Source organism: Brachyhypopomus gauderio, chromosome 13 (genome assembly GCF_052324685.1).
Source record: "Brachyhypopomus gauderio isolate BG-103 chromosome 13, BGAUD_0.2, whole genome shotgun sequence".
Lineage (NCBI taxonomy): Eukaryota > Metazoa > Chordata > Actinopteri > Gymnotiformes > Hypopomidae > Brachyhypopomus > Brachyhypopomus gauderio.
The window spans coordinates 11,301,912-11,318,337 of record NC_135223.1 but is presented as its reverse complement, the minus strand read 5'-3'; the positions used below and the strand labels follow the sequence as shown (position 1 = coordinate 11,318,337).

Here is a 16,426-nt window from a genome sequence, read left to right as displayed (position 1 = left end):
ACCCCCACCCGGCCCGGACCTCGGCAGCTGTGCCTGGTGGGAAGAGCCGGGCTTGTGCGAGCATGCAGCTGGGGAGAGGCGGGCGGCAGCCCTCATGACCCAGATTCATCCAGGAAGGGCACGGAAGGAACCTCTGAGCTGATGAATGGAGCACATTCGCGTCGCCCGCTATATCGGAGCAGCCGCATGTTCGATGAGCGCGCTAAAGATTCGGGAAGGGACAGGGGGAGATTAAGGCAGAGAGAGGCTGAGAGAGAGAGAGAGAGAGAGAGAGAGAGAGGCTGAGAGACAGAGAGAGAGAGAGTGTGCCTGCACGAGTGTTTGCGTGTCAACACGTGACAAAGGTCGGAAAGAGTTGGAGGGTTAATGGCAGAAAGAGAGTTCAGGTGAGTGAGGAGCATGAAGTGGGCGGAGGGAGGGGTAGAGGAGGGGCAGATCATGGAGGGAGGGGTAGAGGAGGGGCAGATCATGGAGGGAGGGGTAGAGGAGGGGCAGATCATGGAGGGAGGGGGCAAAAAACGAGATAAAGGGAGAAGAAAGGAATTCAGAGGGAACTGAAAGCAACTGTAAAGGGAGGGGCAAAGTATAGAGTAAGGTTACACATGAAACCAGAATCCCAGAGGGAGATCTAACAAAAGAGAGAGAGGCTGAAGGCAGACGAGCAAAAACCAGGGAACAAGGGTTTACGTTTCCGTCTGTTGACATAAGACGCACGCCGGTAAAGAGGAGAGCTCGCTGACCAGGAGAGAGGGAGGATTACAGAGAAGAGAGGAGGCGTGGAGGCCCGAGGGGGAGTCGCAGCGGACTGGGCAGCGGAGGTGGACGACGTATCTGACCTGACATGTCTGACCTTGCCTTTGCAAAGCTGGTGTGACACAAACATGCGAGTAGAAGTTTGCAGGTAGATCAGGCTAGAGCTACAGCGACAGAGAGACAAATTTCACCATGTTGATGAAAGAGTACAGAATATGCATGCCCCTGACTGTAGAGGAGGTAAGTTCCTGTCCAATATTTTACGTTTGTGTGTGTGTGTGTGTGTGTGTGTGTGTGTGTGTGTGTGTGTGTGTGTGTGTGTGTGTGAGCACAGAGAAGAGCCCAGTAGGCTGTGTTTCTGCAGAATATTAAACTCACAGTGTAAGATGGCAGAGTGCTCAATGCTAACTCAGTGTGAACTGACAATGAACTTGACCCACGGTGACTATAATGGTTTATGTATGTGTAACCAAAGGCAAAGGTTAAAACCAGAGGTGATGTATGTGGAAACACAACAGCTTTAGTTTACGGTGCACGTCCGTAGTTATGTGTCGTTGTGGGTGTGTGTTTGTGGATATGTGTGAGTAGGTGGATGTGAGTGTGCGTGCATGTATACATTTGTTTTTGTGTGTGTCTGTTTGTGGGTATGTGTGTGTGTGTGTGTGTGTGTGTGTGTGTGTGTGTGTGTGTGTGTGTGTGTTTCAGCTATTTTGCTTTCAAGTATCTCTCCCTCTCAACCCATGTACTTTTATCTCCAAACAAGTCAGACCAGTTAAAGTGTTTAACCATGCAGACTGTGGAGATGAATTTCCATAAACACATCAGATCTTTCCATGCAGGACCGTCATGAGATCATCTTCACCTGCTGCTCACTCTACATGCACAGGGCCCAAAATTAAAATCTTTGTCCATATAGTCCGCCATTGTTTTCAACACTTCAAAAGCAAGCAGGGCTTTCTGAAGTCCAGAGGCTTCGGTTCCTGTTTGATGTCTGATTTTCACTTCCACTGAAGCTCATCTCTGCTAGATACTGGATCAGTGAACATCGAGACAGCGTTGTCATCATCACCAGAGATGCTGACTGATGACCGAAAGATAGGAAATGGGTGTTTTTTTAAAGTCAGCTCTCAAAACAAATAGCTCAGTAATACATCACTGGGTTTTGCCCGATGCTGTCAAAGGAATATTTAGAAGTACTGACTGAGTCATCTGACGCACAAGAAACGAAAATGAAAGAGCCCAAAATAGCATAAAGCCTCCTGGACTGATGGCATCTACGGTGTGACATGAGAAGCGTTAGCCAACAGACGGTCATGCCGCAAACCCCCCGAAACACCTTGCGCACAGATACGCAATCGGACTAACCTGAAAGTTAGTCCAAGGTCTAACTTTCAAGTTAGTCCAGTTAGTCCAAGGTCAGGCTGGCCCTTTCAGGAATGTGCTCAGCCTCCTTCTCCACTTCTCTCCCTGTCTGTCAGTATAAGACGGGACAGCTGTACATGATCAGCAAGCACAGCCACGAGGAGAGCGGGGGAGGTGATGGCGTGGAGGTGGTCCGCAACGAGCCCGACACGCACCCCCGCTACGGAGCGGGCCAGGTCACCGAGAAGCGCATTTACCTCTGCAGGTAAGTCACCCCGTGTCTTCCGCGTCGCACCGGTCATTCCCGTAAGGTGAACCTTAGCACAAGGAGGCAGCAGACTGACAGCAGGCAGAAGCAATCGACCACGTCGCTTTGCTCACACCACCTCCAACGCCACCCTCCTAATCAGCCATTCCACTCCTCCGTCAAGCCTGGCAGGTAGTGAGCTGATGAAGGCTGATGATGGAGGCTCTCGCTAACATCCTCGCCACCGTAATTACTCCGCTTTAAGGCGTTTAATTGGTATGTGATCCACAGCTGTCTTTAAGCACAACCTTCTCCCCACACTGTGAGACTTTCACTCATGTTTAAAGAGGTTGCTGGAGGGAACTGGAGGGCTCCTGTCTGTACATTTGGAGGGTTCGTTAATGTCTTTCAGCTCTGATACTCCAGTAGATTTTGATAGGAATTCCAATTTTGGACCACACCATAGACTTTGGCCAGTTATACTTGCACACTGCATTGAGTGGGCACACACATATTTATGTCAAACCTGCGCTGCAAACCTGTGGTTTCCTTTACGTTATGCACACTGCATCATTAAAAAGGGAAGAAAAAGAGACCATATGGCTTCATGGTTGGACTGGAAGATTACTTTGTCTCGAGTCATTTAAAAACTGCCTCTTCTGTGTATGTTCTCATACATATTGTCAGAAGCAGTTTTTCTACCTGAGTATAACTTTCTGCCACTTAGCTCAAATCAGTACAACGAAGCAGATACCGTCTCACGGGGACACGCGTGCACCTGGACACAGCCATAAACAGGCACAGTCTCACGGGGACATGCGTGCACCTGCACACAGCCGTAGTCGGACACGGTCTCGGTCTCACAGGGACACATGTTCACATCCACACAGCCATACAGGTTGAGATGAAACATAAATGACTCTTCTGACAGCAGAAGAACAAATTTGCGAAGCACTAATGTGTTAGCAAGGACCAAAAGGCCAAATCATTAACGTCTTAATGGGAAAATAAATCTTCTCATATGCTTGATTATCATAGTACAACTGAAGCTCCGAATTCAGATGAAACGTTGAAATAATTACGGCAGTTATTCTAAGGTCTTTGTACAGGTTGGTGTAGACAATGATGAGACAATATGTTAAAAGTCATGAGGGAAGAATGGGAGAGGCCTGCACATCAGACATTACTAGTCCATACGTGATCTATTGCTTTTCCTTTTTTCTTCTTCCTTGTCCCACCCATCAATCCATATATCAATCTGTCATTCTGCACTCGCAGCCGTAAATCTGAACAGCTGTAAACCTGCACTTATCTTACAGTGCAGAGTCCCTTGTCTCTTTGACAGCAGTCTTTGTTAAAGATTGATCATGCAAGACACTTTTTTTGGAGCTGTAGTTTTATAATTATTGTCTTCATCAGAACTCTGTCAGTAGTTACTCGTCTTAGCTGACGAAGCCCTGCAATCTATAACAAACTCTTTGCCCAAGCACAACATGACAAAACATAACAAAAAGAGGTGTGAGAAGAACAATGTTCAAGCAGAATGTTGTTTTTTCTTCACTAAATAGTAAGTTACCCTCATGGATAAAGAAGTTTGTCCCCACAATCTTCTACGTGACAGAAAAAGCCTGGAACTTCTATCCATACACTATCACAGGTTAGTTCCAATACACTGTTGTGTACATAACCTTTTAAGAATACACAATCGCATTCTCTGACATTAGCATGTGTGTAAATCCAGAATTTTCTTATAATGTATCACTGGGATTCATGATCATAATACTCTTTTAATGCATTTCTCCTTCCTGTCCCACCCTTCTCCTTCCTGTTTCACCCCCTCTCCTTCCTGTCCCACTCTCTTTCCTTCCTGTCCCACCCACTTCTCTATCTACGGCTGTTTTTGCTGTAGAGTACTCCGTAAGTAGACTTGCACATTAGCTTGTATATTCTTGCACATTCTCTAGTGTGTATATACACTATAACCACAACTTCTCTCTACCTCTCTCTGTTTGTCTCTCTTCTCTCTCTCTCTCTCTCTCTCTCTCTCTCTCTCTCTCTCTCTCTCTCTCTCTCTCTCTCTCTCTGTCTCCAGTGTTCCTTCATTCCCAGGCTAAACATCAGGATTGAGACACGCTTCGAGAACAATAACGGGAACAATGAAAACGTGCGTAAGCCGGTCGTGCCGATGCACCGTGTGTTTGCGCTTACACGTTCACAGTCTAATCCTTTTAAAGCAGGGCTACCGATTCACCCACACACTGCACCACATGGCCTTGTTAAAAACATTGTACTTCAGCATCTTCTCAATGTCAGTCTGAGAGACTGTTTCTGCTCAGAAGATGTTAAGGAATAGGGGGGTGGGTGACTGGGGGCGAGGGGCAGTGATGAGTTGGAAATTGTCAGAGGAGAAGCATTTCCTTTTAATAGAGCAGGAATAGTCCAAAGGGTAGGAGGTAATTGTGTGTGTGTGCTGGGTGACTAAAGCCGGTTGGGTTTGTGGTGAGTTCTGTTTGGATGCAGTGACTGACAGGGAGATGGTTGGTCTTCACAGTACCGTTTCTTATTAAGTCATGCAAATTAGGCCTCAACAAGTCTCAGCCTGCATCCACGCTGCTACATCCAGCCCTTCCCACAGATAACCCGCAGATAAACACGCCCAGAAAATGGGTGTTTGGGAGTAAAAATGAATAAATGCTAAATGCGAGATTCACTAGCAAAGATGTAGGCATTGTATATGTGACATTGACATATAAGATTTATTTCTGTGTTGGTGGGTCATACAGGAAGACATCTTGGAGTAGCAGATCCTGGGTGAATGTGGTGCAGTTGGTTTAGACAAGTTGCAACAAGGCATTGTAAAGAAGACTTTCTCCTTAAAACTCTTTTTTTGGTGTTGTAGGGACTACTACTGCAGGGCGTAGGAGTGATTTGTGTGGTTTGATAATTTGTTGAATCAAAGCTCATCCCGTAATTGTGTGTGTGTGTGAGAGAGGGGGGGGGCTGTTGGGGCACGTTCCCCACACCCCCCGTGCTTACTACACCAATGTACGACTGAAAGCATGAGCTCATTCTCGAATGGACATGCACAAACACTCAAGGTGCTCTAGCCCTTTAAGAGACTCTTAGGGAGAGAGACGCGTGCACGCGCTGTGGTTTTTGCGGACTAGTTTGTGTGAAATACTTTTCCCAGTTACTACCTGTTGTTTTCAGTCGAGCGGTTAATAAAGTTTACCTTCACGGGATTTTCTGATAAGACGTCTCTCCGCCAGTGTCACACTGGACGTTTTAGACAACCAGGGGTGCAGTGGTGGTAGACGTTAGTGGTTAGTTAAGTTTAAATACTGGTAACATAACAGATTATTTTAAATCTTCCAAAAAAAAACACCTTTCCTATATTCTGTATGGTTCTTTGGCGTTTCAGATGTGAAAGCCATATGGACACTGGTTAGCAGAGAGAGAGTGATTTCTGTTTTACAAACCATACAGAATCACCGACTTTTCTTTAGGAACGTAATTTTAGGAAAATTAGACAGTTTTGCAGTGTCCAAGGTGAGCTAACACACTGGCAAACTATCATGGACATCTGCACAACTTCCACATTTATAGGTGCAGAACTAAATTGGGGATGTAGACTGTTATTGTCTTTGAAAACAAATAATTTAATTTCATGACTTTAAAAAAATAAATCCCGTATAGTTTTTTTTAACGGAAACAGAATATAAAATTAATATCAAGGAGATATTAGGTGTTGAAACATTCAAACATTTCACACTTCAATAAGTTTGCTGTTATTGTGCACCTATTCACTATGCAAGGGGAAAACGTAAAGGAAGTATAGGAAAGTACGGCTCCTTTGTCGTGTAGCTAGTGCCAATCCATTCAGTTGGATCGTTACTGTTCGTTCATGAGTTGCCCTTTCACGTTTACTAGGGTTACATATCAACTTGTGAAGTGTTATTTATATACGCTGAACTCTGAAACCCTCGCAGTTGATTCTGCTCCACCTATTCGCCCTCATACACTGGGTCAGACTACAGAAAAGGTTTCAGGGCAGCGGACATTTTCCAGAACGTACGCGAGTCAGCTAATGAATATTAAAGAACATGCAGGTCGTTTTGGGAATATTAATAACTAGTTGGCAGTCTAGTAAGTTAGAGAGAAGTCCATACAGCATTTGACTTCAAATACATATATGTGATTTTCAGAGTTAAAATCATTTGTTGTTGATGGAAAATATTTGTGTTTGATTGCTTTAAATATCTTTAAATATTGCTACCGTGGACTTCATGTTACTATGTTACTCATTACCGTTTCTTCTCTGGTTGGCAAGATGAGAGGCTCAGAGTAATGCTGGAGTCCAGAGCTAGCGACCTGCAGGTTTCCAACAAAATAGCACTTGATTATTAGACTCAGAACTAAACTCTCCAGGCCCAGAGCAGGCCACCCCTGAACTAGCTAGATGCATGTGACCTTTTATGCACAGCAGGACAGAAACAGTGGAGATTGCAGATAATGTCTGCAATTGTGTAATAGATAAAAAATACCTTGCAGTTCTGGTAGCCTATTACTTAAAAAAAAGCTAAGAAAGAAAATATTATTGTGACAATGACTGTTACCAGTACTATGGTCTCCTAGTTTGCCATAATGTTAGCTAGATTATTGACTTGGCAAAATGCTTGGCAAAGAGTTGGCAAAATACTTAGCTAACAGTGATTATGTATCGTGGTATTATGAAATTTGTGCTTCATTACTCACTGTGCTGCTGGCCCATAAATCATATGTAGTGGTACTGGCATCCTTTGTCATATGAGAATCTTGTTGACATAAGCAACAGGGCAAAATACTGCAAAATCTGAAACCCTGATATATATTTTTTTACAGTACTTTGTTTTACTTTATCGTTTCATGATATGAATTGCTACAGGACCCACATACCTCCAGCCGTGACACCTGAGTGCAGTCTTTGGCTTCCTTAGGAATCTGAACGAATTAGAATCAGCTGTACGTTAATGTGGTGTGATGGAAAAAGCAAGGGAACAGGTCACCATCACTGTTGTCTCTCCAGCGGGGTGTCACCTAGCAGGGCCTGAGAAGGAGTGTGATTAATCTGCTCTGAGCCTGTGAAGGTGCGGCTCATTAAAGAGTCGGGTGGGGGGTGCAGGACCGAGAATGTCCAATTTCAGGCTGGTTTATTTGAATGCTGGGGCATTTATAGCTTAGGGGGAGAGGTCACGGATGTCAGACATGTCTGAAGCTGCCCCATCTAGGCTAGGACAGGAACCAGGAAAAAAAAATACAGCACTAACCTTTATACATTTACAGTGTCACTTTAACTGAGCGTGATTGTAATGTGCCATCTGTCAAGGCTTAAACAATGCAGCTGTTTTCTTAAAGATGCATCTGAGATCCAAGTTTCTTACAAAAACATTGTTGGTTATTGTTCATGCATCCTTTGGACCGCAGTGTCACAATAACCTGCAGTGACCTACAAGATATCTCTGGAATCTACAAGATCTCTCTGGGATCCTGTGGATTTGTTTGTGTGTCTGTGTAAAATAATGTTGGGTGTTTTGAGGTAAGGGGAAATGTGTAGGATAATGTTATGGTTAATGAGACATGAGGCAGGTTTTAGATGAGACTTTCCTTTAAAAACCAAGCTTCGGTGTTAATATAGGTCAGTGTCTATATAGCTGCCTTGGCGGGAAATGTCGACAGTATGTGGTTGGTTGAGCTTGAATGGCTGTCAGATCATTTAAAGTGTTGCTATGATGGAATGTGGTACTTTTTAGCCACACCCTCCTTATTGTGTTAGTGTCATAAATAATGCATTTTCTAATTGGACACAGGGTTAGCTTTGCTCACACAGGGTTAGTTGGTTCTCATCATTTCTTTTGAGTCATTCTTGGTTACATTATGCTGCTTGCACAAGTAGTTGGTGCAGTATTGTAATCACCACCCTGTGTTATGCATCACTGCCATATAGACAGTCTGTATGTGAAAGACTGGCCAAGTGCAATTACAGCTTGAATGCACTTTGAGCACACAGAGTTTTTATAAGCTGTGTGCATGAAGTTTGCAGAAAGGAGAATCGCTAATGGGGATGCAGAGTCGTTTACAATGTCATTAGCTTCCTTCTCATTATTTACACACAAACATGAACACAAACAGGTCGAGCAGGGAACTGTACACACATGATGATCAACACCTTATACAACTGAGGCATGACTCATCCGCACTGTCAGTCTTACTATTTACATGGCCCCTGTTAGTTGATCATAGCTGAGGGCATGACTAAGTTCAAAGACATGTCACTGGAAAACTCCAATTCACCATGTGAGGTTTTAGGCATGTTCCGTTTCTGAGGCTCGTTAATCTATAAACCCATAACTCATAAGCAAAAGAAGGTTTCCTGAATAGAAACAAAGTATCGTTTGCATTTTCATCAAACATTTTCACATTTTGATGCCTACAATTTTTATTTAAAAAAACCGTCACTTTGTACATTTTGTTTAAATACTCTTGGCATAAAATGAGCTGCCAGAGAACACACACACTGAAGCAGCACTGCTCCAGAGAACACACACACTGAAGCAGCACTGCAGAGAGAACACACACACTGAAGCAGCACTGCTCCAGAGAACACACACACTGAAGCAGCACTGCAGAGAGAACACACACACTGAAGCAGCACTGCTCCAGAGAACACACACACTGAAGCAGCACTGCAGAGAGAACACACACACTGAAGCAGCACTGCTCCAGAGAACACACACACTGAAGCAGCACTGCAGAGAGAACACACACACTTAAGCAGCACTGCTCCAGAGAACACACACACTGAAGCAGCACTGCAGAGAGAACACACACACTGAAGCAGCACTGCTCCAGAGAACACACACACTGAAGCAGCACTGCGGAGAGCACACACACACTGAAGCAGCACTGCTCCAGATAACACACACACTGAAGCAGCACTGCAGAGAGCACACACACTGAAGCAGCACTGCAGAGAACACACAAACTGAAGCAGCACTGCAGAGAACACACACACTGAAGCAGCACTGCAGAGAGAACACACACACTGAAGCAGCACTGCAGAGAGAACACACACACTGAAGCAGCACTGCAGAGAACACACACACTGAAGCAGCACTGCAGAGAACACACACACTGAAGCAGCACTGCAGAGAGAACACACACACTGAAGCAGCACTGTTACAGAGAGCGGGTTGGCGGGGGGGGGGGTGAAGTGCAGGGGATGGTTCTTGTACCGGATCTGATATGTGGGGGTATTCTCCAGCAGGATCTGACATGTGGGGGTATTCTCCAGCAGGATCTGATATGTGGGGGTATTCTCCAGCAGGATCTGACATGTGGGGGTATTCTCCAGCAGGATCTGACATGTGGGGGTATTCTCCAGCAGGATCTGACATGTGGGGGTATTCTCCAGCAGGATCTGACATGTGGGGGTATTCTCCAGCAGGATCTGACATGTGGGGGTATTCTCCAGCAGGATCTGATATGTGGGGGTATTCTCCAGCAGGATCTGACATGTGGGGGTATTCTCCAGCAGGATCTGACATGTGGGGGTATTCTCCAGCAGGATCTGACATGTGGGGGTATTCTCCAGCAGGATCTGATATGTGGGGGTATTCTCCAGCAGGATCTGATATGTGGGGGTATTCTCCAGCAGGATCTGACATGTGGGGGTATTCTCCAGCAGGATCTGACGTGGGGGTATTCTCCAGCAGGATCTGACATGTGGGGGTATTCTCCAGCAGGATCTGACATGTGGGGGTATTCTCCAGCACTGTCCACTGATCATTCCAGTCTGCTAAGCTCTCGTTCTGCCCCTGTCCAACTTCCCTCTTTAACATTGGAGTTGCCGTAAAAGACACACGCTCTGACCCCGCATAACTCCACATAACCACCTGTGGCAGGACGGGTTTGGTGGTCTCTGGTTTTTCATCTAGACCCCCTAGCATGGACCATCTTGCTGAGTTGTCCATGCACCATGGTTATAGTGGGATGCTTTTTGGCACTGGGATTTTGTCGTGATTGCTGGGTCTCAGTATTCTTTCTTTGTATCTGGAGTGTGGTGCATTTGTGTATGTAGGGTTGCATTTTGGCTTGCAAATATGGAATGGCTTAGGAAAGCAAAAGCCCCCCGGCTCTGACAGATTGGCTTGTGTGTGTTGGTTAGTGTGTTGATGTTTTCAGGTGTGTCATGTGAGCTATCAAGTTCTTGAGACATTCTCTAGTGAATAGCACTGTTAGTATTGCTGTTTGACAAATCACATGACCTCTTTCTGTGATGTCACCTGCACAGGTGTTTGGAGATAGCCCCACCCCCAGAGACAGTGTTTGCTTCTTGGACATACTGAGTGATCCATTTCCTGAGAAGCACTACAAAAAATCAGAGGTACACATACACACCTAACATTGCAGACTGCTATAATCTCTTAAGAAAGTATTGCCACTTTCAGATATAGAACTAAAGGGCAAATACCTAAATGAGTACACTATACACGTGATGCACACGTAGGTTACACACCTACACACACAAAAGATTAAGGAAGAAATGTGCTATCAGCTGGACACAATCTTGAAAAAACATTACATTCTGTGCTGAGAGTGCATCTCGGCACAGAATGTAATGTATTTCTCTCACACATACAGACACACATTGGTCTGCTCACACAGCATGTAATACGTGACTCTTTAACCCACCCAGGACCTAAGCTGCTGGGTTTCGGACAAGACGGGCCGGGGCCCCCTAGTGGATGGCTGGAGAAACAACACAAAACCCATTATGTGCTCCTACAAGAGAGTTGAGTGCAGTTTTGAGGTCTATGGCTTCCAGGGCAGAATAGAAGAGTTCATCCACAAGGTGCGGATCCAGACTGTGTTTCCAATGAGTCACCTGTCAGATTGTGTTACATTTATATCTTTATTTACAATACATTACAGTGTTGTGCTATTTTTTGATCTGTCACAGAACATTCGTGACATCCTGCTGGTGGGACACAGACAGGCAGTGGCGTGGGTAGACGAGTGGCATGGTGATTATGAAGCTTTATAAAACCTTTACAATGCCTTTACAATGCTTCAACAATGTTTCAATATTATTTTGGTATGCATCCTAAAAGCATACATCCAAAATATATATATATATATACACCAGGACAGATGTGTCCTCCTGAGGCACGTAGCATTTCCCACGGTGTGCTATAACAGCTTATTCAGGTGTTACTCATACGGTGCCCAGCATGCATTCAAAGTGTGTCGGTGGGCGCACCTGTAACGAACCTTCATAAGTGGCTGCGGATGGTGCTGTGGCAGGGATGAGTCTGGAGGACGTGAGGGAGTTCGAGAGGCGGCTGCAGCAGGAGACCAACAGGAAGCTGAAGAACGAACAGTGTGACTCAGGTAAAATTCCCACACAAGAGCCGAGGCATCCGGGCTAGCGGTGCTGGAGCGCTGGGGGGCTAACGAGTGGCGCTGACAGAGAGATAGCAAGCATGCCGTGCATCCCGATTGCATATAAATTACCACCACTACCTAGTTTTTTTTTAGTACGTAACATAATACGTAACACTAAGCCACCTGGTTTAGTGTTTGGCCTTTGTAAGCAAGCTAATTAGCTAGCAGACTGCTAATTTTATTTCACCATAGTTGTAAATGAGATTTACTTTAGGTTTAGTACCTGTGTTTAAAGTAAATACATCACAGCTTGCAATGATGCATGCTTAATATTTTGTGTACCAGCCTGCCGAACCTTGTGTTCAAGAAATGTTAAGACTCGTGGGCAGACATTGAGAGAGGGTGAAGGGAATGGGTGAGAGAGAGGCCATAAAGATGGTGGGGAATCAAGCCCTAGGAGTGCAAGATGAGAGTGAGTGCTAATTGGTCAGAGCAGGGTTCGCGAGATGGAAGGGAGTGCTAAGCGATGTCAGAGGAGGCTTTGCGAGATGGAAGGGAGTGCTAAGCGATGTCAGAGCAAGGTCTGCGTGATGGAAAGGAGAGCTAAGCAATGTCAGAGCAGGGTGTGCGAGATAGGGGGGGAGCGCTAACTGATGTCAGAGCAGGGTATGTGCAGCAGTGATGATCCTGCATCAGGAGTGGTGAACAGTCGGACGCGGTCACGCAACCCCGTCCTCTTATGAGCTACATCAATCATCCTCCTACACTATGCTAATGACAGTTTCCACATATGCACGTGTGTACGCCTGGATCTGTGTGATGTGTGGGGCGTTTTTAAGCACCTCCCCATGCCCCTGTGTGTGTAGCCTGACAGGGCTGCAACGTGTGGCTCTAATGATATCACTGACAGCAATTACAGAGTGGTCAGCGATGCAGCTCCGCTTTGAGCTCATGATGAAACCCATCATGTTCTCATCCAGTAGCATGCGGCACTTAACACAGTGTGTGTGTGTCACTGCTGCCCCTGCAGGCAGAACACTGTCACTGCATCTTGTTCATCACACACACACACATACACACACACACACACACACACACACACATACACACACACACACACACACACACACACACACACACACACACACACACACACACACTACTCAGAGATTCCATTCACATTAACATTCTCATGTAGCACACTTTATACGACTGAGAGGTCTGCCATATACCAGATGCTTCACAGGATGCTTGGGAAGATTTTTGGAGAGCATCAAACAAAAAGACTGCAGTTATTGTGCATATACTTTGATGACAACAAAGACCATATTGGCATTATAGAGAAAGCAGAACAATGCCGTAGGTGTAGAAAGATTTTTGAGTTGCATTTTTCTCCCGTCATGTCTGTCAATTTTCCTCTCCTCTTCATCCTCCACCTCCCTCTTCACCCTCAGCCGTTCCATTACGCCCCTCCTTCTCCCGCTCCATCTCTGTCACGGATGAGTCGTCACTGAAGAAGATGGGCGTGAACACTGTGGTGATCCCAGGTTCTTCATCATGTGACTCCTCATCCTCACCCGACAAGCCTATGAGATTGAATTCAACACCAGAGTGACAAGCGAAGCTCCTTCTCACCGATTCAGCGACCACAACAATAACGGGTCTGAACTTGTAACCAAATAAGGCCATTAGGACACTTATACTCACAGTCTTTTAAAACATATAAGCTATGCACAGTTTTGTAAGAGATTAACTTAAGATATGTTTCTGTCTGCACAGGGGAGCCCTCCTTACATTTTACTCTGTATATTAATGATTTGCGTTTTCCACAGCTTCTGAAGCAGCACCATCTGCTCCGCCTCCATGTTCAGATAGCCAATCTGCCTTAAGACATTATACAGATTTGTCGATCGTTAAACAATGTCTGCCGGTGGTGCGTCCTTGATTATTTTTCTTTAAGCATGGGTCAGCTTACTTTACTTTTGACTGCACAAGACCTTTTGGGTAGCTCAACTTAACATACACAGGGACCTGCAACACCGTGTAAAGATGCCCCTCAGCTAGTGTGGGCTGATCCCCAGTCCCAGACAGCTCTTGGCATTTGTTCAAATTCACAATGTCAGCGGTCTCTTCCGTCAGCTGATTGTACAGAACTGGTTCGCGAACACAAAGCACAACTTGGAACAATGATTCTGATCTGACCGGCCTGTCCTGTACTCGTTATAACTAGATTGTTCACATCAAGGAGATCCAATCATATAAAGGAATACTCTGCGATGCAAACTCATACCCACTACATACCCTTGGCTGATCGAGTGGGGGCACTGAGCCATTATATTCATTCAACCCATTTACACGGTGAATGGGACATGCTAGGTTAACCTCTGATTCACATCAATATACTGACCAAATAGGTCTTTAAATGCAGTCTAGCCTTTGACTCACAAATGAGCTAATATGCTCCCCAGTATCATATGAATAATGAAATAGGAGCAAACCATGAGATGTGTGTTTAAGTCCCCCAAACACACCCACTGAAATCCTTTGTTAGCAATTCAGACTAGACGCCCCAGCTATGTTTGTATGCGGGCCTTGTCTCCCCTTGTTAAACACTGGCCAGCTAGCCAATCTGGTCACTTCATTGTAACTGATTCCTTACTAAAAGCAAAAAAAAGTTAATAAAGCAATTATATTTTTATGTAACAAATTAAAACATATTTTAAAGGATGCATTTGTGAATCTACATGAGAATTGTTGGTGCACATGGAAGTTTGGTGTACATGGATGGACATTTTATATTGTTTAATAAATGAACTCAGGGTTAACACTTTGGAATTTGTCTCTTCCCTTTCTCAGTTCCGGAAAACATTAGCTGATACTATCATTTAAACTCCTTAAAACAGTATAGACCTGCATCTGGCACTGCACCTTAAAAAGAAATAATAGAATATGACTGGGTTTATAAAGGTTTTTGACAGCTTGATGTTTGAAGCCCTAATTGCTTTGGGGAAAGTAAAATAAAGTAAAATCGACTTCAGCCAGAGAATCCTGGGAGTGCGTAAAGGCAGTGTTGCGTTACGACTTAAGAACACATTTTCGTTTTACCGCTGTCATCTACAGCGCGCTCCTCACATATAATTGCGGCAAAAATGGCATGCTTCCTCTCATGGCTATCGTGGCCTTCATTAAGATTTTATGATTTATTTTCTCTTTTCATTTTTACCCTCGTTCCCCCGAAGCCTTCCGTTAACACTCTGAGCTCTCCGTGTATTTCGGCCCCAGCTCTTGTCTTTTCTCTCGGCTGCGCTTCACTTATTCGTATCCGCCATTTCGGTGTTGGTTTTCTGTTCTTTCTGCTCCTCCCCATCCATCTATTTCTCAAAGGAAAGCGTTCTCTGAGCCGCGTAGCGTCTGCTGAAAAGAGTAAGCTCTCTCTAAAACACACTCGCATGGAATCCTGAGAAACGCTGCGAAACACATAGACAGAAAGCGCGACCTACTATCAAAGCCAGAGCAGGGATTAGAAGGCGATGTTCAAAGTCTTACTCTGCCTCTCTGCAAAATGTAGGGCCTGTTCTATTCTGATGTTTAAAAATTCATCCCTGTGTTTGTGCTAGCCTCTTGTCCTTCTTCCTCCACCAAGGGTGGATGATCCAAGAGCCTCCGCAGCACCGTGGCGCGTTTAGGTGTAAAATGAAATCACGTGATCAAGGCCCGTGCTCCGTCCCCGGTGAACGCAGCCATGCCGAACGCATTCGGATGGAAGGGCTGTCCGGAAGGTTGCGCGAGCTCGTGGGACGTACCTCTGCCTCGTAGGCCTGGAACTGGCCCTGATCACATCTATTGATTTTAGTCTCAAGCCTTCAGATTCTGAGAAGCTTCGTTTTTTCCAGGTGAACATCACACGTGTGTGAGGGTGGTGCTACCATGCCCGGTAGAAGGCTGAATTCTTGGCCAGGAAACTGTCCCAGTACTGTAGTCATCCTGCTGTGTTTACTCTGCTAGACAGACTATAGATCATGATACAGTCAATGTCCAAGGTTCTTTCCTGGGGATGGGCTCTTGCAAATGCAGGTTGGGAAAAGTCTGGTGTCTGATATTTCTCAGAGAGCAGGTGTGATTTTGCTTTAGTCCTGTAGTCTGTGTGGCATGATCTGAAATATAAGGATAAGCAAGTTCACATGACGAGTAGAGTGGAGAGTGGTGACCAGGCTCAGATGGAGATGTTTTTTGGTTTCTAACCTATCATTATCATAATAAATTGTAGTTGGGTTAAAAGCATAATTCTCAAGGGTAATTTATGAACAGCAATTATATTGCTGGAGCCTCCTTTCCACTCACGCATGAACACACAGAGTCGACACATGCAAACCAAGCAACCCCCCCCCACACACACACACTCACTCCCCTGAGACAGAGGCAATGTTTGGGAGGCATTCATTGAAATTCAGACCCTAAATATGGCAATCAGCACAACCATAAAGGACCCAAATTTAATTGGCCCAGGCCATTAATTCAGTGGTTAGTGCTGCACTGTAGCGCAGCATATGTTCACTAATGAAGCCCAATGCTTCCTAATAGAACACGTTTTATCGATCCACAAAGCCAGAATTACTGTCTTCCCTTGCTGGGCAACAACGC

General features: G+C 45.2%; 1 protein-coding gene across 1 annotated transcript; it reads left to right on the top strand.

Annotated features, from left to right (window-relative positions):
- Positions 1-526: 526 nt before the first annotated feature.
- On the top strand, positions 527-14,610 carry pitpnc1b (phosphatidylinositol transfer protein cytoplasmic 1b). Its single transcript, XM_076970881.1, has 10 exons — positions 527-993; positions 2,232-2,380; positions 3,931-4,019; positions 4,272-4,279; positions 4,455-4,526; positions 10,692-10,784; positions 11,097-11,252; positions 11,361-11,424; positions 11,705-11,791; positions 13,240-14,610. Exons 1-10 carry the CDS (start codon positions 946-948, stop codon positions 13,398-13,400), a joined length of 927 nt encoding a protein of 308 aa, XP_076826996.1. The 5' UTR covers positions 527-945; the 3' UTR covers positions 13,401-14,610.
- The last annotated feature ends 1,816 nt before the right edge of the window (positions 14,611-16,426 follow it).